Raw genomic sequence first — 23,292 nt, forward strand, 5'->3', positions numbered from 1 at the left:
CTCATGATTTCATTCTACAAATATATAGTTATCTATAGCCAGAAAGTAGGGAGAGGAGTTCAGGTCAGGTAAGTTGAGCTGGGGTGAGACACGTGTGTGTGGGAAGAAGGGCAAGGGAATATGGGAGGTTTGAGACTAGAGTAAATATTGATAGAAAGGGCCATCACGAATGCAAGACGGGGGTTGGTTTTGTGGGTCTGTCTTGCATGCAGTACAGAATGGGTCTCTGAGTGTTTGCAGAAGAGCTATCTGGAGCAACACTAACTGGAAGCTGCAGCCCAGCGGCAGCACTCCGGATCCGGGGTGCTCAAACAGCACTTGACACATATACATCAACAAACACATGCTCACACAAGAACCATTAACATAGATACAGGCATTTTTTTAAAAAAACAAGCTTAATTCAATTTAATTTTCTTGTATAAAATTATGTGGTGGCCACAGCTGGAGCCTGGGTCTTCTACACAGAAACTTTGATGTGGGTCTTTCCAAGATGGTCAGTGAATTCCTGATAAGGAGACTTGGTGAACACAGTCTCTTTCTGGAGATTTGGAGTGAGATAGCCGAAGGTCTTGGAGATGGCATCAAAGATGGCCTCGGCAAAGTTGCCCAGGGTGGCAGTGCAACCCTTGGCAGGGATGCAGCAATCATCGATACCAGTCATCAGCAGCTTCTTCAGCACAGGGGCTGAGACGATGCCAGTGTCCCTGGTGGTGGGGATTAAACACACCAACACAGAGCCACAGCAGCCAGTCATCTTGCAAGGGACTGCAAGGGATGATGTGGGACTTGCTGATGTTCTTCCCTCAGTAGCTTTGCTGCACAGGGACAATAGAGAGCTTGGCCAGGATAACAGCCCCAAGGGATGGCAGGTGCTACTTTTACAACACCCAGACTGATATGTCTGCTGTAGTCCTCAATGGTTATACACATCTTAAACCTGGTCTTCTGGCCAGCGTGAGTCTGCTTTTGCATCAACATAGTCTTTAAAATCTTATCCTTGAGAGATGCACCCAAGAATAAGTCAATGATCTCAGATTCTTTGGTGAGCATAGAGAAGAGATAGATCTCTTCCAGGGACCTGATCTTCATGTCTTTGACCAGGTGGCCCACCTTGTTGACAAGGATATACTCCTTGTCCTTGGTTTTGTCTCTGTGAGCTCAGTGACTGTGGCCCCAGGAACCACCCCAGCCAGCCAGTCATGACCTCAGTCCTGTATACCATTGCCAAATACTCTACGGAAGGCCCTCAGCCTCCCATTCCAGGGCCCTGGGCCTCCCGCAGCACCAGTGCCATCGGCCAACCTGTGTTTCCTAGGAGAAGAAGTCAGAGACAGGCATTTTTAAACAAGCACACCAAAATATATGCCATCACATAATAGAAGTCTATCATCCCTTTATTCCAATGGTATTGCTAGTGCTCACCACATGAGTATAACTCCCCTTGAAAGGAGCCCACACTGAATCGGGTGCATAAAGTCTGGAGGTTTATTGAAAGATGAAAGGAAAGAACGGAAAAGAAACAATCTCAGTTTATAGTCACAATTTAGTTGTGTGTATATTAAGACTATCAGAATTATATAAAATTATGTTAATTATATAGAAGGAAGTCCTATGGAATGCTTGTCCGTATAAATTTTCCTCATTTTTCTTTTAGTAGTGAAGACAAATAATAACATTGTATTAAAACAAGCCTGACCTACACAGCCACTTACTCCAGAGGGAATGTGACCCAGAGCAGGGAGGGGCAGAACTCAGGAATGTGTTGCCATGACACATCGATTCCAGGACTCCCCAGGCTTCACCTGCGCCTGAGATATGGACAAAGTATGTCTGGTGTTGCGGAGGTTTGTTTTTGACTGCTCCACAGTCAGGAGAATGGCAGCTGGGGTGGCCGTGGTCGTCTGAAGTACACAGGCTTAGGAATCCAGGGGTCTGACGGAGCTGAGAGTAGTTCCTCTCTCTTCCATACCAAGTGTGTGTAATATCAGCACTCTCCAAGATTCTAAGGGGAGAGAATTGGAGACAATGATATCGATCATACGGTTTATCAGAAATAAACTGATGATTGTAATCAGCACGAGCACTAAGTAAGGAACAATAGAAGCTTTATAAAAACATACTTTCTCCTACAAATTAATTATAACACATTTCTGTAATAAAAATTACCTAGTGATTTTTAAATTCTCTAATATTTTTCATGGAAGAGTGCCATGAAATTGGTAAACATAATTATCATTAAGTAGCTTTTTGCTTCATATCATGTGGGACCCAAGTAGTGTAGGGGAGAAATAGTTCTTGACAAGTATATGGTTCTTCAACTAACAGAAAACTGCCTTGGGAAGACCTTTGGCAGTCTCTTCTGTATTAATTGTAAATACCCTCACCCTAGAGAAATTTTATTTGTGCTCAGAAAAATAGCTGGCAATGTAGACACTCACCCCAACAGCGAGATAGGTAAGGAGAGGCCACCTTCAGTCCGTTCTCATACTTCTCCTTATGTTTGCAAGCCCAGAGTCATACTAGTGGAAACAGACTGAGTGCCAGTTAAAGTCCGTCGTATAATATCAATGTCGTGATTCTGAATTGTTTGACCCACTCCAATCTTGAACTTATAAAGGATGCGACTCACTTGGATCAGTAGCAGCGACTGATTATGGCAGTAACTGCGGTGGAGGTGGGGAACAGAAGAAAAAAATGTGTTTGGTGAGGATTCTGCATTAGATCCCGTCTTCCCCCTCCCCAGTTATCATGAACTCTCCAAAGCGAACATTCATTTCCAACTTCTTTTGGCTCATTATCTACTTGGAAGAATTTATGTTCTGTCAGTAGATTTTCTAACTTCCTAACAGTCAATTATTTGTTCTGCGTACTGCAAACATGATTCTGTATTCTTGGGGAGAGTAATTGCTTTGGAGTTCCCCTTTCTATTTGTTTGTTCTGTTCCGAAAGAGTAAAACCCCGAGTCGCGTTGTGTTAGTGCAAGTAGGGCATGAGAGGCCCAGGGCGGACCCAGTTTGGGTTGAGCACCCGGATCTGTGAGCCAGTGCTGCTTCAGCGCATTACCGTGTGTGGAGGGGAAGCTGGCCCCCAGTCCTCCCTTATCCTCTCGAACTACCATTCACCTTGGTCTCTGCCTAACTAGATTAATAGAAGGCGATACTTGAGGTACTTGCCATTGGACTCCAAAGGGAGGCCAGCAGCACTTGGCAGGTGGGCACGAAACAGGGAGATGGGTGGGGGAGTGGGGCGGAGGCACCGTTGAGTGGTGTTCGGAGTAGCTAATGATAGTTCGGGTTGGGTGGCAGGGGGCGGAGACACTTTGGTCTATCAGCCAATGCAGGGCGAGTAACTACTGGAACGAGCTGGTGACGTGAGGAGCGTTCCATTAGGCAGACAGTGGGCGGTTGCCACAGCTGTTTTAGGGCCCAGGTCATAGGGGCTCCTTGTCTGGCGGAGGCAGCCTCCGGGCTGGGGAGGAGCAGTCGCTGCCACCTCAGGCGGCCGACGCGATCCCTCGCTACAGTCCACTTCCTGCCCGCAGTCCCCCGCCGAGTTTGGGCTCCCAGGTTCAGGTAACAAGGGGTGGGGGTTGGGGTCTCCTGGGCTCGGCCGCATGGTGGGCTGCCAGCGCCTGTACTGCGTTGGCACTCGCGGACCTCGGCACCGCCCCGCCCCGCCCCGCCCGTGTCTCCTGCGGTGCCCCCAGCCGGGGTGGGTGACTACACGTGGCGGGGCGTGTGTGAGTGTGTACGAACGTGTGGAGGTGGCGCGCGTCCCGGGCTGCCTGGGGCGGTGGTCCGCTGCGTGGCGGAGGCAGGGCGGGCCTCCCGAGGCCGCGCCCGCTGCCAGCCCGGACTCGGGCCTTGGCCCCAGGCGGGTGGGCCGGTCGCTGGTTCTGGACGGATTTTGATCTTTGTTCTCCCAGGCCCGGCTATCCTTCCTGGTATTTTCTCCGGCTGGGCCGGATTATCAGGAGGAGATTGTTTTCCAGGTTAATTTTACACAAAGGAAGTGTTCTCTGCACCTTGGTGCCCCCCTTCCTCTTTCTCAAGCCCTCTGCCTTCTGTTTGCCGGGCTCATCACCGAGTCTCTATTTGGACCCTTGCCCTCTCCAGCCGGGGAATGATTTCCAGTTGGTTGTTTCTGATCAGTCAGCCCGGCTGCAGGCTTCCGAATCAGTAGTGCCAGCGTGGGGCATGTAGTGTCAGTAAATAGAGACCGCAGCACCACACCTGAGAGGAGCAGAAGTGTGGTAGTGGCTGAGATAGGCTGGGCCTGGAAATTCAGGACGCTAAGTACAGATGGTACTTATAAAATGTCCCAGAAAACACCTTTATGACTGTTTTTACTGCTGCCATCTCCCCCCTCCAGCCCTTCCAGAACATCTCCTGCTTAAGTCAGCCTTCCATCCACCTACAAGTCTGTGATGTGATTTCATTAAGATTTCCACAAATGTTCGGCTAGACTAGCAAAATTGGTTCATTTCCTGGACTCAGGAAGTTACCAAGGGTTTGATTAGGGAAAATCTGTTTTGAGTCAAGACAACCTGGATATGTGTCCAGAACCTCCTAGCCCTGCCAGAGGGTGTCTAGTTCCCTGATGTGATTCATATTTGAGTGGCAGATTGAAGAAAGAAGGTGAAGAAGTGGTGGAAGGGAGGGAATGGCTGCTTAAGGTCAGAGACTACTATTATTTTTAGTTCTCTTAATGATGATTATAGAACATGTGGTGTGGTGGAAAGTGCCCTGGACTGAAAGTCTGCAGACATGTTTCCTTGGCTTAACTTTGTGGTCGTTTAACCCTGAATAAGTGATTTTCTCTCTCTGGTCTTCACTGTACTCATTTCCAACCAAATAATTAGGGCTATCACCCATAAAAAAAAACCCCTTCAGATCCAAGGTTTTATGATAAACAGATCACCAGTATTATATTGGAAGCATGGGCTTTATTTAAGAAGATACACCAGCCGTCTTATCATTATTTTTTTAGGAACTGTTAACTTTATTTTTTTTTATTTTTTTTTTAAACTTTATTTATTTATTTATTTATTTATATTTATTTTTAACAGAGGCAGAGATAGACAGGGACAGACAGACAGGAAAGGAGAGAGATGAGAAGCATCAATCATCAGTTTCTCGTTGCGCATTGCGACTTCTTAGTTGTTCATTGATTGCTTTCTCACATGTGCTTTGACCGTGGGCATTCAGCAGACCAAGTAACCCCCCGCTGGAGCCAGCGACCTTGGGTCCAAACCGGTGGGCTCTTTGCTCAAGCCAGATGAGCCCGCGCTCAAGCCGGCGACCTCGGGGTCTCGAACCTGGGTCCTTCCGCATCCCAGTCCAACGCTCTATCCACTGCGCCACCACCTTATAGATATCTGTGGAAAGAATATTCCAGGTAGAGGCCAAAGTGACATTTTTGCCTCTCCTGTAAGCTTCGTGGCCTGATCCTCTGCAACTATTGAAAGAAAATATGAAAAGTATGAAATTCTTTAGATTAGATTGGGCTACTGATAAATCTATAAGGACCAAAATCTATAAGAAGGCTGGTTCCAAGAGCCATCTTTTAGGGCAGGGGTCGGGAACCTATGGCTCGCGAGCCAGATGTGGCTCTTTTGATGACTGCATCTGGCTTGCAGACAAATCTTTAATAAAAAAATAATAACAACATTCTCATGTATTACAATCCATTCATTTCCTACCGCTCATGTTCATGGTTGCGAGTGGCTGGAGCCCATCACAGCTGTCCTCTGGGACAACACCAAATTTTTATCGGATAATGCATAAACGTACACGGGTTGTCATATGGCTCTCACAGAACTACATTTTAAAATATGTGGCGTTCAGCTGTTGTTATTATTGTACGATTGTAATTATTTGCTTTCTAAGGTCTCTATAACTATTTCTATTTTCAAATGCATTCCCCAAGCTCACTTTTATTCTATCTTTTTTAAAAAATCCACCACTGGCCCTGGCCAGTTAGCTCAGTGGTAGAGCGTCGGCCATGGCTTTTTCAGCCAAAAAAGGTTCCCAACCCCTGTTTTAGGGACTTGTAAACACTGTGTATTTTATGTTTCACCACCACTACCACATAGACAATTCACAATTAAAACAATACTGAACCAAAATATAAAACTTCTAAGAATACTGAAATTAAAATAGCTTTTCTTACCTAGATTTGCAGAACTCGATAAATTCAGTGTAATACAGCAATTGAAAGTTTTAATTCAGGAAACCGGATGCTCTGGATCAATTCCTAATTCTATAATTTATTAGCTGTGTGACCTTGGGCAAGTTAATTATCAGTTTTCTTATCTATAAAATTGGGTAGTAAGAAGACCTTCCACACAGTATTTGTAGCAACAGTGAGCTTATGTACGTATCAAGTCCTTAAAATGGTGCTTAGCCCATTGTAAGGTTTCTGTAAATAGGAACTGTTAACTTTAGAGGACAAACATAGTTTGGAAATAAACTTATCCCACTTCTCACCCTCACCCTTTCAGGCTTATCTTCTGCCTCTGAACTAGGAGGATTGAATTGCATTTTCATGTTCCCATCTCATTTTTTGTCCTTTTTCTTAGGGTTGGAAATTGGACTCTTGATGATGTTTGACACAGCCGCAGCAATAGCAGGAGGCGTGATTTTAAAGCTGGGCGCAGCTTCCGTTTCTTCCACCTTATAATAATCACAAAGTGCATTTGGACCAGGAATTCCAGACATGTCTGTGATGGTGGTGAGAAAGAAGGTGACACGGAAATGGGAGAAACTCCCAGGCAGGAACACCTTCTGCTGTGATGGCCGCGTCATGATGGCCCGGCAAAAGGGCATATTCTACTTGACCCTCTTCCTCATCCTGGGGACATGTACACTCTTCTTCACTTTTGAGTGAGTTTCCATTGAGTCGCGTTGCCTGGCAATGATTACTTTGAATCTGGGGAAGAACCTTCTTTCTGGGGAGCTAGTGGGTGGTCCCTGGATGGTTGTCACTGTCCTCTTGATCAGTGTCTATAGATCATGCCAACCGAATTCATTGCTTTATGCTTATAGCAGAGTATGTGTTGCCTAAAAAGACCAAGACCTTTGATACCAATATTATAGCACCGATGTGTGACTACCCCTGGCATGCTTGAAAAATAAAGGAATTTGTCTTTGTTACTCACCTTCCCTTTTCAGTGGCTTCCTTAGGTGCTTAGTGACAGACTGCCTTTTTCCCACCTCTTCCAAGCTCAGGGGTCCCCTTTGTGGTCTTAACTCCACCCTACCATACCCACCTATTCTGTTATTCTGGGTCCTGTGTACTTAGGGTTTAGCTCTCAGCTACCTGTTAAATTGAAAAGGCACTGAATTGGGAACCTGCAGATTTGTTCCAGTCCTGCTGCGCTGCAAACTAACTGTGTGTGTGGCACATTTGTGATTATTTGTGTGTGTGAGTAGTTCTTTCTTTCACTCAAAATCACTCAACATAAACAACTCTCTATTTTGTGTGTGCTTGATACCAGCCTTAGAGTAATTATTTTCTGTGATGTAATAGCCAGCACTAGAGCCACTGTTCATAGTCTGTATAGGCCTCCTCCCCTTTGCTAGGGAGGTGGCCAGTTGGATTCTAGGGTACTGTGACATCACTGCTGGTCGCACTGAGAATGCTGTACACTCCGGGGATGGGAGTGATGCTAATTGGTTTGGGGTTATTATGAGGAGGGCCTTGAGAAGCTGTGTGTAGAAGATGTGTGTAGACAGTGAGTCACACTTGATTGAGCTTGCTGTGGTTCCTATACACAGGTGACTTAGAACTGAAGCTCCCATGCTGCGGCTTGGCCATGGACTGGAGGAGCGACTCCTTGGCCAGCATTTGTGGGTAGTTAAAATGAGCTTTGCTCACTTGGAGCTCATTTTTGTCCTTTTTCTGCCAGGACTTCGGATTTTCCCAGTGCATCAAGAGCGATTTTTTGAGCTGCCTTGCTAGACCTCTTGATGATTACATCTGGCTTGAGTAACAGCAGAGGGATAAAGGGGACCTAGTTTGTAACAGGACTAGGAAAGTAAGGTCAGAGGGCTCTTTCTCAAAGGCACGTCTGCTGCCACTACTGTTGACTCTGTGAAGTATTTGGCAAAGTCAGGCAGTTTGATCATGGATTCTTAGCTGCTTTGGGGTCTGAGTTTCATGGCTGAGTGAGTGTGTGTATGTGTGTGTGTGTATGTGTGTGTGGTACACTTGAGCATGTGCAGTCAGACAGGCACATGCATAATGTTTCCCCTTCTTCTGACCCATCTTTCCAATTTTCTTTGCTTTATTCCTGCCTTGCTTCTTTTTGCAAGTGCAGAGCCCAACTCTGCTGTCTATTATCCTCCCTGTCTTTTGCTTCATCCCTTGCCAAATTACTAGCTCTTTTTGGCCCCAGCCCCCTAGCCTTGGAGTTAATTTTTTGTGATTGAAATCACTCAAAACAGATATAAGATTTGTTTCCAGATCCTGAGCGAGCTGATAATTCTGACCCTAGAAAGCCTGTGGTTTGATTACCAGGGGAGCTTGACATTTGGAGCTATTGGCATTTGGTCCTTTTTGTATCTGTGAGCCAAACAGTCTTATTTATTTATTTACTTATTTATTTATTTAAGAGAGGAGAGAGGGAGAGAAAGGGTGAGGAGGAGTGGGAAGCATCCACTCACAGTAGTTGCTTCTTATATGTGCTTTGACTCGGCAAGCCTGGGGTTTCAAACTGGCGACCTCAGCATTCCAGGCTGAGGCTCTATCCACTGTGCTACCACAGGTCAGGCCAGAGTCTGATTTTGATCTGTACAACTTAAACCCTGAAGACTTCTGAAGAAAACTGCTTGTGGCATGAAGCTTATAATTAGCTAAGTTACGCTTTGACAGAGGCAAGTTATTTTCTATCAAGGTGACTCCCCCAACCCCCAAGTTGTTTCTCAGGCTTTGCTCTCAGATATGAAGGGTGAGGTCATTTGTAAACTACCCAGAGTTCCAGCTCTCTGTGCAATACAATAAATATTTTTGAAGGTAAGGCTGAGGGAGGGAGAAGGGAGGAGGAGAAGGAAGTAAATATATTAGCTGAAGAGTGGAATGGGGAAGTATAACTCTGACCAAAGGGGAGAGGGCCCTAGCGATGAATCCTTTGCACTGAGAGTGGTGGAATCTCTCTCTCTGTGTGTGTGTGTGTGTGTGTGTGTGTGTGTGAGAGAGAGAGAGAGAGAGAGAGAGAGAGAGAGAGAGAGAGAGAGAGAGAAATCCTAGGTGGTGACTACCTTTTGTCTCCCAATGACAGGCTGTACCAAGGAAACCAGCATGACTGAAGAAAGGAGTAGCTTTCTGGTCAATTGTTTTCTTCAGAGTCTGTCATTTACTACCAGCCACACAGTGGGGGATAAGATCTGGGGGGCCTAATATGGGCTCCTTAGTTTGTATTAGAACTTAAGGAAACCTCAGAAGTCAACTGATCTAGTCCCGTGTCTTCAGGAAGGTGAGGGTGACAAAGAGCTGTTCATTGTCATCCTCAGATTGTCCAGGAGTGCAGAGATCACTTCCTCTGGCTGCTGCGTATTTGCCTTTGGGAAGAGAGTCCAGATCCTGAGCCATATCTGGATCTTCATTTTAGTAACAAGGGCCTGCTTGCGCAGGTGCTTAGGAACAAGTGTGAGTTGATTTACTGCTGCCTGTGGCACAGCCATGGGTCGGCCAGGGGGCTTGAGAAATCTAGTCAAGCGTGTGGGCGCCCCTTGATGGAAAACATACAGTGCTAGTGGTGCCAGTGGACATCTTTTTATTTTTGGATTTTGCTTCTACACATTTAGATTTCTCAAATGAGGGACCTGTAATTTTCAGTGGAGAGAGAGTAGGTTGACTACATAGGATGAAAAAAGGTTGTCATCAGGAGCTAATTAAAAGTGTTAAAGGTGTTTCTAAAGAAGCTGGGTAGCCATCCCAGAGGGCTGCTGTCACAGAGTGGATTTTTGCCCGGGATGAGAAATCAGGTTAGATCGTCACTAAGCTTCTTGCAACTCTGAGAATCTGAAATTCTATATAACTATTGTGTCTGTCTGGAAGAGTCAAATACACACACAGAAAAAGAGAGGCTAGAAAATTACAGGTAGGTAACTATATTTAAATATGTCTATGTGTTTAAGTATACTGCTTACAAAAATTAAGGGATATTTCAAAACGAGTATGAAGTGATAAAAAAAGAAGCATTTGATTTTTTTTTTTTTTTTGTATTTTGCTGAAGCTGGAAACGGGGAGAGACTGTCAGACAGGCTCCCGCATGCGCTCGACCGGGATCCACCCGGCATGCCCACCAGGGGCGACGCTCTGCCCACCAGGGGGCGATTCTCTGCCCCTCTGGGGCGTCGCTCTACTGTGACCAGAGCCACTCTAGCGCCTGGGGCAGAGGCCAAGGAGCCATCCTCAGCGCCTGGGCCATCTTTGCTCCAATGGAGCCTTGGCTGAGGGAGGAGAAGAGAGAAACAGAGAGGAAGGAGGGGGAGGGGGGTGGAGAAGCAAATGGGCGCTTCTCCTATGTGCCCTGGCCGGGAATCGAACCCGGGTCCCCCGCACGCCAGGCCGACGCTCTACCACTGAGCCAACCGGCCAGGGCCTGATTTTTCTTTTTTATTAAACAAGAACATCAGAAAAGCAAACGACAAGTCAAAGAAAGTTGTTTGATTATGCAAATGAGATGCAAAACCAACTTTTATTTCATTGGTGAAAATGCACTATACAAAAGGCTGAAAGTACTGCAGTTTCTGCACATTCCCTGATCCCCTAAGTTTTGTGAGCAGCGTATAATTATATCTATGGTAAATGTATTTGAATTTAAAAGCAGAGTGAAAATTGTATAATGCTTAAAAAAAGGATTTCTTAATATATTCTTAGGGTGAGATAAGTAGGCAATATGTGTGTGTCTGCTAGTTTCAGTTTTGAGCACATGAATTATTCTCAGGCCAGCTTGTATGATAAACACATAGCCACTAGCTTGGCCAGGAATGTTAGGACCCTATAGCAGAATGACACTGACAACTTGTTAGCTGTCCAGCTACTGAAAGGTGATTGTGGTATTTAGTCTCCACTTCCTGATAAAACTTGGGAAAGGACCAAGTGCACTGTGTTCTGGAATTGGCTTCCTAGTTGCATCTTTTAACTTTGTGACAGATTGCTAGTGGGAACAAGGTCCCCAGACTTCTCTCATAGCAAGAATGACTGTGTGACTCTTGACCACTGAGGTAGAAGCAGTTTGCTGCTATGATTAGTACTTATGCCTCACTCTGCTATATATAGAAAAAAATCACATCAAGGCAATATCAAACCTCATTGGACTGACCCTCATCCATGCTTGTGACGTACAGAGGAGTCATGGAATGGGATGAACTGAAAAATGCTTTGTAACACTGCTTAGTAATTGTCCTGTTTCTAACCTCTCCAAATTCAACCTCTCTTTCAAGTCCCTTCTTGAATTTTCCTTTATGAAATCTTTCTGCATTTGGGGGACTAATTGTAACACATAATTATATGACATTTCTCTTTTCTTTTTTTTTTTATTAAGTGAGAGGCAGGGAGAAAGACAGACAAACTTCCACATGCACCCTGACCAGGACCCACCTGGCAAGCTCCTCCATGACGATACTTTCCCCATCTGGAGCCATTGCTCCATTGCTCAGCAATTGAGCCATTTAAGCGCCTGAGACAAGGGCATGGAGCCATCCTCGGCACCTGGGGCCAACTTGCTTGAACCTTTTGAGCCATGGCTACAGGAGGGGAAGAGAGACAGAGAGAATTCAAGCCATGGCTGCGGGAGGGGAAGAGAGAGACAGAGAGAAAGGAGAGGAGGAGGGGTGGAGAAGCAGATGGGCGCTTCTCCTGTGTGCCCTGAGTGGGAATTGAACCTGGGGCTTCCACACGCCAGACTGATGCTCTGCTACTGAACCAAACAGCCAGGGTCCATATGACATTTCTTATATTTCTGAATTCTATGGTTATTGTACTTTGAGCTCTTTCAAAGTCAGGGATTGTTTCCTGTGTCTGTATGGCCCCCGCAGTGTCCTCCACCAGGCCTTATATAGAGTACCTGGCCAAACAAATGTTGCAGAATTAATACTTCCTGGATGCAATTAAGATGTAGCAGTCTTGATTCACAGAATAATAGAATAATGGAGGTGGGAGGGACCTTGGAGATTATCCCTATCTTTTTGCAGGTGAGGAAACCAGGCCCGCAGAAGTGAGGTTTCTTCATCAAGATTGGCTAGCCATTGACTCTATGTGATATCACCTTTCATCTCATTGTTAGCTTTTGAATATGATATCCTGAAGATATTTTGGTTACTAAAGCTGTACATAGTGCTGAATGCTAGACTAGCATATTACAGTTCTTGGTAGATAGTGTTTTTTACCCTGTGGCATCTAGATTATTTGGACCTCTTCAGCTCATGCTCTTAGAAAATGAAGGCATCTTGGTGGAATTCTGACAGCATTCTGGCATTATATTTTGATAGCCTTGCAAGAGCAGGCAAGCCCATCTCTAAGACTGAACCTAGAAAGTAAGCTTTGTGAGTTATGAGGGATTTTCCCCTCTGTGGCCATCCTTAGTCCATCTTGGCCATCCTGCCAAGATGAGGACAGCTCAGAGAAAATTAAGCAACGCATGCTCCCTAACTTGTTACTCTGTGCATGATCCTGATGAAAGGGGCACCATGTTTCTGAGGGCAGATGGAAGAGAAGGCAATCTGACAACACAAAGTTATCAGGTTTGAGTAGACACAGGTCTGTGCATACCAAAGCCAAACTCTGAGATAACAGAATATCTGTGCTTATAGTGCAGGGGTTGAGAACCTATGGCTCGCGAGCCAGATGTGGCTCTTTTGATGGCTGCATCTGGCTCACAGACAAATCTTTAATAAAAAAATAATGACGTTAAAAATATAAAACATTCTCATGTATTACAATCCATTCATTTCCTACCGCTCATGTTCATGGTTGCGGGTGGCTGGAGCCAATCACAGCTGTCCTCCGGGACAACACCAAATTTTTATTTGATAATGCATAACGTACATGGGTGGTTGTGAGGTCAGGAAGTAAACTTCCTTCTTTTTAATCAAGTAGTCAGCTAGCTAATTGCAGAAACCCTTTTGATGAAGAAGATGGCTAAAAGAAAAAAAGATGAGGAGTATCGTACTTTTCAGCAGGAATGGACAGAGTATTGCTGTACTGACAATGTTTGGCTCTATGTATGCACGGGAGCAGTCTTTCTCACATCTAAAGAACATTAAGACCAACCTACAATCACGTTTAATGGATGGAAGTCTCAACGCCTGCATGAAGCTTAACCTCACCACGTATCAACCAGACTACAAAGCCATCAGCAAAACCATGCAGCACCAGAAGTCGCATTAATGGTAGGAAGTACTTTATTCATCATTGGTTAGCAACAGCATAACAACATTATTAAAAAGATTCAGAGACTTATTGTACTTTAAAAATGTTGGTTTTACATAAATTGCACACATTTACTTGTATTTAGTGTTAAACATATTGTATGGCTCTCACGGGATTACATTTTAAAATATGTGGCGTTCATGGCTTTCTCAGCCAAAAAGGTTCCCGACTCCTGTTATAGTGCAAGATCCAGGCTCTTGAAGTTCCTTAGGTGAGATTGGGAAGAGAAAAAAGTGACTATCATGATCTCTAACCAAGAAAGCATTCTCTAGAGAATTGCTCCTTAGAGGTTCAGTCTTTTGTTTCATCTAGCTTCAGATTCTGTCTGTAACTTGGCCAACCAAATAACAGTTTTAAAAAGGAGTAGTTACCTCTTTGATATCAATCTGTTACAATACTTAGCTAAGCTCAACTTCCTGATAAAGCATGTTCCTGGAGAAGGATTGGATTATGTCTCCTGAACATTGTGCTTTCCTTTAACAGTTCTTTGTGGTTCCGTCTTTCAGAATTTATCTGTATATTTCAGCCTCTACTAACTTTAATGATAATGAATTTCATGCTGTCAGTTTCCATTGAATGCATTTCCCATCTTTTCAAAATGAGTCTTAATTGAGTGTAGTGATCTTCTGTTTTGGGAAAAGCAAGAACAAAGAACAGGGATGTATCCTAGCACGCTGACATAAGTTGAGGTGTTTATAGAGGGAGAGAGAAGACCTCCTCTAAATCTTTCTCCTCAGAGAGTATTGTGTTTAAGAACAAAGGTATCTTCACAGCAAGAAGCTAGTGAATTCATAGTGCTTAGGGGGATACTTCTGGAATGGAGGAATGAGAAGGCAAGAACCTTATTATGATGGAATACTGGCCTGTTGAGTTTGGGGTTTAAATTTTTTTTAATTTTATTTATTTCTTACAGAGACAGAGAGTGAGTCAGAGGGATAGACAGGGACAGACAGACAGGAACGGAGAGAGATGAGAAGCATCAATCATTAGTTGTTCATTGATTGCTTTCTCATATGTGCCTTGACCGCGGGCCTTCAGCAGATCAAGTAACCCCTTGCTGGAGCCAGCGACCTTGGGTTCAAGCTGGTGGGCTTTTGCTCAAACCAGATGAGCCCGCGCTCAAGCTGGCGACCTCGGGGTCTCGAACCTGGGTCCTCTGCATCCCAGTCCGATGCTCTATCCACTTTGCCACCGCCTGGTCAGGCGAGTTTGGGATTTAATATAATAGGCAACAGGGTATCATTCTAAGTTCTTGAGCAGGAATATATTATAATTGAAATTCGTTATTTGTTGTATTTGTTATCATTGACATATGAAATTTTGTATTGTAACTGAAATTTGGCAACTACTTAGGTTTGTACAGAGACTTTGACCCTCCTCCATGAGAGGATGGCTCAGTGCTTCAGAGTTGAAAATGTCTCTCTCTGGTTAATTTTCCCCATTGCTACTGGAGCAAAACAGAGTTCTGCATTTCCATCTGACCTTCACATAGCAGTAAGTCTGGATGCTGGTTTTAAACTATGCTTTTAGTGTCCAAGGAAACTTCTCTCTCAGCAGACTCTGAGTGTCATCAGAAGAAACTTGAAACAGTCTTATGGGTGATTCTACATGTTTACAATGCTTTAGAGGTCGATAGTATGTAAGAGGCAGACAGCCATCCCTATCAGGGAGGACTTATAGCAAAGGCCTATTTCTATTAGGTGGGACCAAGGGCCATTGTGGGGCTCTCTCTAATTTATTGGGTGCTTCCTGCTGTTCCAAGCACAGTTCTTCCTTAAAACTACTCTTAATAGCTGCTATGGAAGTAGTTTCAAGCAGCCATCATCTTCCCAAGAGAGCTCTTCTACAACTGCTTATAGTCCTTGAGTCTGAAATACCATTTTAACATGTGATTATTGGTCTTATCTTATTCTTTAGTTGTTTTATATATTAGTTATGTTTTCCCAACAAAATTAGCTTCTATTTCTCTTGTTCGTCATTTGTTAGACCTGTAAATACTTGTTCGTTGATTGAGTGTACTGATCAAAGACAGCAGCAACAATGAAAAAACATAACAAGAAAGCTATTAAGGAGACTTAGAAGCAGAATGATATATAGATACTCAGGCCACACTGACAGTCTGTGAGGCAGAGCCCTGCCATGGAATCTGTCTAGTTTCTTACCAGCTCTAGTCATGAATCTCTTTTGAGGTTTTTCATGTGAATTGAATCCTACATCATCTTCATTGTCCCTTTAATGAACTAGCATGCTAGGAATGAGGGATGGTACATGAAACACCAGCCCAGCCTGGCACTGCTGGTTGCTGCTGGTCAGTACCACCAAGTGGTCTGTGGGACATGTGGAAGTCCAGTCATCTAGCCCAGCTAGGGAGGCCTAAGACCAGTCAAGAAGCTGGTCAAAGAGGACTTAAAATGATGATGCCTCTTTAGGTGGCAGAAATGAAGCTTAGTGGGCACATAGTTGTATATCTGAAATTCACAAGGGAGGAAAGCAACTTCTAACTCCCTGGAAAGGGGAAGGCCTCTTGGTACTTGGAAGACTATGGAGAATTCTATTTCCAGAAGTGTATGGATACCATTATTCCAAAGTGCTAGGGAATTTCAAAAACATCTTATATTTGTGAATGACAGGTCTAGTCTATCTTTGAGACAAATTAGGGAAGTCTGAATATACTCCTGACTTTTGAGGGCAATATTGGGAATTACCTCCCAATCTTCACATAGCTTATTCATGTCAGAGACAGATCTTTAGCTTACTGCACTGATGCGACTAACCCAGAGGGATATTTTTTATCATAACTATTAAAGACAGTTATGATGTGTTGTAGTTCACAACAGTCTTAGCTGCTGGCTTTCTGAGCTTTCTCTTATTCAGAGTAGAAAGGCCTGCTGGTCCCACATCTGCCTCCCCAGCCACACCCACTCACTAGTGACAACTGGCTGTCAGTAGTCTCATCTCTGGAGAACAGTACAATGGGCCTGTTGTGTACTTGTTGACATACAGAGTGGATTGTGTTAGCAGGTGCAGAAGATAATTTGTGTGGAGATTATAGATACTTTTATCCGTGATGGCATAGCGTAATTCAAATCTAAGTTGTCTTTTGTCTGATTGACAAGCAGGTGTTGGAAGTGGGCTCAGTCAAGCTTGGGAGAGTCCTGTGCATGGGGCAACATTAACTGGTGTGTGTGTGTGTGTGTGTGCATGCATGCATGTGTGTGTGTATCTGTGTATGTTTGTTCTACTCGGTCTGTATCTTTACCCTGTAATAAAACAACTTCAACTCCCTTTGGTGTCCAATCAGATGACTCCAATTATTCTAAGGCTTTGATTGGAGACTGTACACAAGAGCAGTCTGAGTCCTAGAGACATCTTTATTTTCAAGAATGAAAATCTTCTTAGGAAGACGGCTGGTTTCTGTTAGTGTGGTGATTTCACTTGGCCTGTTCATGGAACGGAGACTTATGTTTCTCCTGTGGCCTTTGGGCCTTTCATAAGTGAAGGTGACTTTCATTTCTGAATTTACTTCTTGATTATCTGTACCAGTGAAAGGGAACAATAGAAAGATGAATACTCAACAAACTCTGATACTCAAGGACCTTAATTACCCTGAACTCTGCCAGATCCTTCAGTTTTCCAAATAGTCCTCCCAACCCTTGGCATTTAGGAGAAAAAAGTAAATCATACAAAAGCAAGCAAACACCAAGGATTTTGTTAAAAACAAAGAAGCAGACAAACAAAAAGCCACAAAAATCATTTTGCAAGTTCACTACATATATTCACCTTCATAACAAATGAATGACTCGGCCTAATATTGCAGTTAGTTTTAACCTCCTGTGGAGCAATGTGTGTGGCAGGAAGGATCGCATGAGGGTTGATCCAAACCTGCAGTGAATGTACAACCCGGGGTTAAACGTTTGCTCGGAGTGGTCAGCAGCTTGCTTGATTCCCATGCCAGTGAAGTGAATCTCTTTTTTTCTTTCTTTCTTTCTTTTTTTTTTTTTTTTACAGAGACAGAGAGAGAGTCAGAGAGAGGGATAGACAGGGACAGACAGACAGGAACGGAAAGATGAGAAGCATCAATCATTAGTTTTTCATTGCGCATTGAAACACCTTCATTGTTCATTGATTGCCTCTTCATACGTGCCTTGACCGCGGGCCTTCAGCAGACTGAGTAACCCCTAGCTCGAGCCAGCGACCTTGGGCTCAAGCTGGTGAGCTTTTGCTCAAACCAGATGAGCCCACACTCAAGCTGGCGACCTCGGGGTCTCGAACCTGGGTCTTCTGCGTCCCAGTCTGACGCTCTATCCACTGTGCCACTGCCCGGTCAGGCAAATCTCTTTTTTTCTTAGCTTACTTTTCCCACTCTCCCTTGGCCCTTGCTTACTCTCTTACAGTCTGCCCCCAAGAGAAGATCTCTGTGTTGAAGGAGAAAATGTGCCAGGAGGAGGAGAGTAAAAATAGGTCAACGTTAACTTTCATCACACTCCCATTTATTTTGTTTGAAATTAAGTTTGACTCAACAGTATTTGTTGATGGCTGTACTCACATACTTGTATTTAAGCTCTGGGAGATAGAGAACCAAGATAATAATGTTAATAGCTGACACTTGCTTAGCATTTACTGTGTGTCAAGTGCAGTTCTAAGCACTTGGATTCATGCATTTGATCTGTGCCATGAGACCATGAGGTATTATTATTATCCTCATTTCACAGAGAAGGAGACTGGAGTTAACCAAATCACCCAGCTAGGAGCTGGTCAAACCAGAATTCAAATTCAAGCTTTCATGCTTCAAACAGACAAGGTTCTTCCTCCTATGAAGTCCATTTGGGGGAGATGAAGTCAATAGAGTAAAAACATCTACGAAACAATGCAAGGCTCTGGCAGTGAGGACAACAGACACAGAGAAGGGAGAGGTTAGTGCAGCTTAAGATAAGCCTTTTGGAGGAGGCAAGACCTCTCTAGATCCCAGATTCTTCATCTATCAAATGGGTATAATGGATTCTACCTTATAGATTTGGTGTGAGAGTTGAATGAGATAATGCAGATAAAGGGCTTAGTGCAGTTTCTGGCATGTGGTGCGTGCTCAGTAAAGTGTGGTTTTGATGATACAATGATGGCATTGATTTCTCTGGGACCTGACAGATGAGTAGGGTTGAAATATCCAGAGAGGAAGAGTTAGGGCTTTCCAAGTTAATTATGAAGAAAGAGGGGAAGCAAACATGATGTTGGGAAGGGATGGTCAGGGGGTCCAATTCTCTTATTTCCTTATGGTCACTAATCACCTAGTAGCTGAGCTAATTGAGGAGACAAGAAGAATGGGTGTTGCAATCTGACTTTGGGTGATGGGTATGCAACATGATTGAATGACAAGATAACCTGGAGATGTTTTCTTTGAACATATATACTGTGATTTATTGATGTCACCCATTAAAATTAATAAAAATTTATAAAAAAAAAAGAATGGTGTTGCAAAGTTAGTCAGCAATCCTGGAGCTTTTAACTGGCCTTGAAGCATGCTGGGGATACTCTGCGTTGGACACTGGACCTCACTCCCTGACTAGTCCACATCTTTCCTTTCGGCTCTGGAGTTTAGGCTTACTGCCATGTGGGTGAGTATGAAACACTCGAGATGTTCCCAGAGTGAGAGCAACAAGTCCAGGCTTGGTTGCTTTCCTGACCTTAACATCTGTGAGACTTTCCTGAAGCACAGAGGAAATGTGACTCCCAGAAGGCTGACAGGAGGAGCTGCGCTAGGGGGTAGGAGGATCCCTTGAGACTGTCTTCTGTATGTGTTATAGGTGGCACCAATTATTTGTTGAGCTCCCACTATGTACAGAATCACATGTTAGGAGTTTTGGGTAATTCAAGCAAGATAAAAAGGATGGTCCCTGCCTTCAAGGTACTGTTTTTTGGTTTTTGTCTATCTGTTTTTTGTGACGGATTGACATCCTGGTAATGATTTGTGGTCAGTGTAGGGTAGGCGTAACTAAATGTCCAATTGCCTGCTTTCTCAGATGCCGCTACCTGGCTGTCCAGCTGTCACCTGCCATCCCTGTGTTTGCTGCAATGCTCTTCCTTTTCTCCATGGCTACACTGTTGAGGACCAGCTTCAGTGACCCTGGAGTGATCCCTCGAGCCCTACCAGATGAAGCAGCTTTCATAGAAATGGAAATAGGTGAGTTTTCTAACCAGCAAGATGCTGTGCAGTGGGTGACTTTAATTGGTAAAGAAATAGGATCATAATAGTGGTGCAGATTGACAATCACTTCTAAGCTTTTTCCTCTGAGATCCTGAATGTGAGATCATGACCACTCTGTGAATCTGCTATTAAGGTATAGCAAGGTTTGAAAGTCATATACTTCCTTCTTCCCTATGTTGGGTTGCATTTCAGGAGGGATTTGTTACCAAGATCTGCTGCACTCTTTCCAAAAGAGTGGGTTCTTTTTTTTTAACTGGTTGGGAGTCATCAACTCATTTGCTTTTTTTTTTTTTTTTCTATCTTTCTGAGGCTGGAAATGGGAAGAGACAGTCAGAGAGACTCCCACATGCGCCCCACCAGGGGCAACGCTCTGCCCACCAGGGGGCGACGCTCCGCCCCTCCGGGGCGTAGCTCCTCCGCGACCAGAGCCACTCTAGCGCCTGGGGCAGAGGCCAAGGAGCCATCCCCAGCGCCCGGGCCATCTTTGCTCCAATGGAGCCTCGGCTGCGGGAGGGGAAGAGAGAGACAGAGAGGAAGGAGGGGGGGTGGAGAAGCAAATGGGCACTTCTCCTATGTGCCCTGGCCGGGAATCGAACCCGGGTCCCCCGCACGCCAGGCCGACGCTCCACTGCTGAGTCAACTGGCCAGGGCCAACTCATTTGCTTTTTTAAATTGAATTTATTGGGTGACACTAGTTAACACAATTATACAGATTTGAGGTACACAATTCTGCAGCACATCATGTGTACACTGTATTGTATGCTTACCACACCACGTCAAGTCTCCTTTCATCCTGTTTGTCCCCCCTACACCCTCATCCACCTCCCCCCAGCAATCACCACACTGTTGTTCGTGTCCATGAGTTTTTTCTGTTTCTCTTCTCTCAATTCCTCCACCTTCCCATCCCCTGACAGCTGTCAGCCTGCTCTCTCAGTCTCTATTTTGCTTGTTATTTTGTTCACTGGATTCCACATATGAATGAAATCACATGACATTTGTCTTTCTCTGACTGGCTTATTTCACTTACCTTAATGCTCTCATGCTGTCACAAAAGGTAAGAGTTCCTTTTTTTTTAATTATTCAACGGCTGAGTAGTATTCCATCGTTTAAATGTACCACAACATTAAAAAAAAATTTTTTTTTATTTTTTATTTATTTATTTTTTTTATTTTTATTTTTTTAAATAAATTTTTATTAATGGTAATGGGATGACATTAATAAATCAGGGTACATATATTCAAAGAAAACATGTCTAGGTTATTTTGTCATCAAATTATGTTGCAAACCCCTCGCCCAAAGTCAGATTGTCCTCCGTCACCCTCTATCTAGTTCTCTGTGCCCCTCCCCCTCCCCCTAACTCTCTCCCTCCCTCCCTCCCATGTCCTCCCTCCCCCCCCACCCTTGGTAACCACCACACTCTTGTCCATGTCTCTTAGTCTCATTTTTATGTTCCACCAATGTATGGAATCATGTAGTTCTTGTTTTTTTCTGATTTGCTTATTTCACTCCTTATAATGTTATCAAGATCCCACCATTTTGCTGTAAATGATCTGATGTCATCATTTCTTATGGCTGAGTAGTATTCCATAGTGTATATGTGCCACATCTTCTTTATCCAGTCTTCTATTGAAGGGCTTTTTGGTTGTTTCCATGTCTTGGCCACTGTGAACAGTGCTGCAATGAACATGGGGCTACATGTGTCTTCACGTATCAATGTTTCTGAGGTTTTGGGGTATATACCCAGTAGAGGGATTGCTGGGTCATAAGGTAGTTCTATTTGCAGTTTTTTGAGGAACCACCATACTTTCCTCCATAATGGTTGTACTACTTTACAGTCCCACCAACAGTGAATGAGGGTTCCTTTTTCTCCACAGCCTCTCCAACATTTGCTATTACCCATCTTGTTGATAATAGCTAATCTAACAGGAGTGAGGTGGTATCTCATTGTAGTTTTGATTTGCATTTCTCTAATAACTAATGAAGCTGAGCATCTTTTCATATATCTGTTGGCCATTTGTATCTCTTCCTGGGAGAAGTGTCTGTTCATGTCCTCTTCCCATTTTTTTATTGGATTGTTTGTTTGTTTGTTGTTGAGTTTTATGAGTTCTTTGTAAATTTTGGATATTAGGCCCTTATCTGAGCTGTCGTTTGAAAATATCAGTTCCCATATAGTTGGCTGTCTGTTTATTTTGATATCAGTTTCTCTTGCTGAGCAAAAACTTTTAATTCTGATGTAGTCCCATTCATTTATCTTTGCCTTCACTTCTCTTGCCATTGGAGTCAAGTTCATAAAATGTTCTTTAAAACCCAGGTCCATGATTTTAGTACCTATGTCTTCTTCTATGTACTTTATTGTTTCAGGTCTTATATTTAGGTCTTTGATCCATTTTGAATTAATTTTAGTACACGGGGACAGGCTGTAGTCGAGTTTCATTCTTTTGCATGTGGCTTTCCAGTTTTCCCAACACCATTTGTTGAAGAGGCTTTCTTTTCTCCATTGTGTGTTGTTGGCCCCTTTATCAAAGATTATTTGACCATATATATGTGGTTTTATTTCTGGGCTTTCTATTCTGTTCCATTGGTCTGAGTGTCTATTTTTTTGCCAATACCATGCTGTTTTGATTGTCATGGCCCTATAATATAGTTTAAAGTCAGGTATTGTAATGCCCCCAGCTTCATTCTTTTTCCTTAGGATTGTTTTGGCTATTCGGGGTTTTTTATAGTTCCATATAAATCTGATGATTTTTTGTTCCATTTCTTTAAAAAATCTCATAGGGATTTTGATGGGAATTGCATTAAATTTGTATATTGCTTTGGGTAATATGGCCATTTTGATTATATTTATTCTTCCTATCCAGGAACAAGGAATATTTTTCCATCTCATTGTATCTTTTTCAATTTCCCTTAACAATGCTTTGTAATTTTCATTATATAGGTCCTTTACGTTCTTTGTTATGTTTATTCCTAGGTATTTTATTTTTTTTGTTGCAATCGAGAAGGGGATTATTTTTTTGAGTTCGTTTTCTAATATTTCATTGTTGGCATATAGAAAGGCTATGGACTTTTGTATGTTAATTTTGTATCCTGCGACCTTACTGTATTGGTTTATTGTTTCTAATAATCTTTTTGTGGAGTCCTTCGGGTTTTCGATGTATAGGATCATATCATCAGCAAAAAGTGATAGCTTTACTTCTTCTTTTCCGATATGGATGCCTTTTATTTCTTTGTCTTGTCTGATTGCTCTGGCCAGAACTTCTAGCACCACGTTGAATAAGAGTGGAGAGAGTGGACAACCCTGTCTTGTTCCTGATTTAAGGTAGAAAGTCCTCAGTTTTATGCCGTTTAATAGGATGTTGGCTGATGGTTTATCATATATGGCCTTTATCATGTTGAGATATTTTCCTTCTATACCCATTTTGTTGAGAGTCTTAAACATAAAATTGTGTTGTATTTTATCAAAAGCCTTTTCTGCATCTATTGATAAGATCATGTGGTTTTTGTTCTTTGTTTTGTTGATATGGTGTATTACGTTAACCGTTTTGCGTATGTTGAACCATCCTTGAGATTCTGGGATGAATCCCACTTGATCATGATGTATTATTTTTTTAATATGTTGTTGTATTCGGTTTGCCAGTATTTTGTTTAGTATTTTA

At 43.4% G+C, this 23,292-nt stretch overlaps 1 protein-coding gene and 1 pseudogene across 1 annotated transcript in view; one reads left to right on the plus strand and one right to left on the minus strand.

Moving 5' to 3' along the window:
- Nucleotides 1-427: 427 nt before the first annotated feature.
- On the minus strand, nucleotides 428-3,618 carry LOC136317382 (small ribosomal subunit protein uS5-like; annotated as a pseudogene).
- ZDHHC9 (zinc finger DHHC-type palmitoyltransferase 9) overlaps nucleotides 3,382-23,292 on the plus strand; it is a 72,871-nt gene continuing 52,960 nt past the window's right edge. The window contains exons 1-3 of the mRNA XM_066248868.1: nucleotides 3,382-3,575; nucleotides 6,584-6,887; nucleotides 19,455-19,615. Of these exons, the coding sequence (XP_066104965.1) occupies nucleotides 6,721-6,887; nucleotides 19,455-19,615 (328 nt within the window). The 5' untranslated portion in view covers nucleotides 3,382-3,575; nucleotides 6,584-6,720. The remainder of the gene's footprint in view (nucleotides 3,576-6,583; nucleotides 6,888-19,454; nucleotides 19,616-23,292) is intronic.

The sequence above is a fragment of the Saccopteryx bilineata genome, chromosome X (assembly GCF_036850765.1).
Source record: "Saccopteryx bilineata isolate mSacBil1 chromosome X, mSacBil1_pri_phased_curated, whole genome shotgun sequence".
Taxonomy (NCBI): domain Eukaryota; kingdom Metazoa; phylum Chordata; class Mammalia; order Chiroptera; family Emballonuridae; genus Saccopteryx; species Saccopteryx bilineata.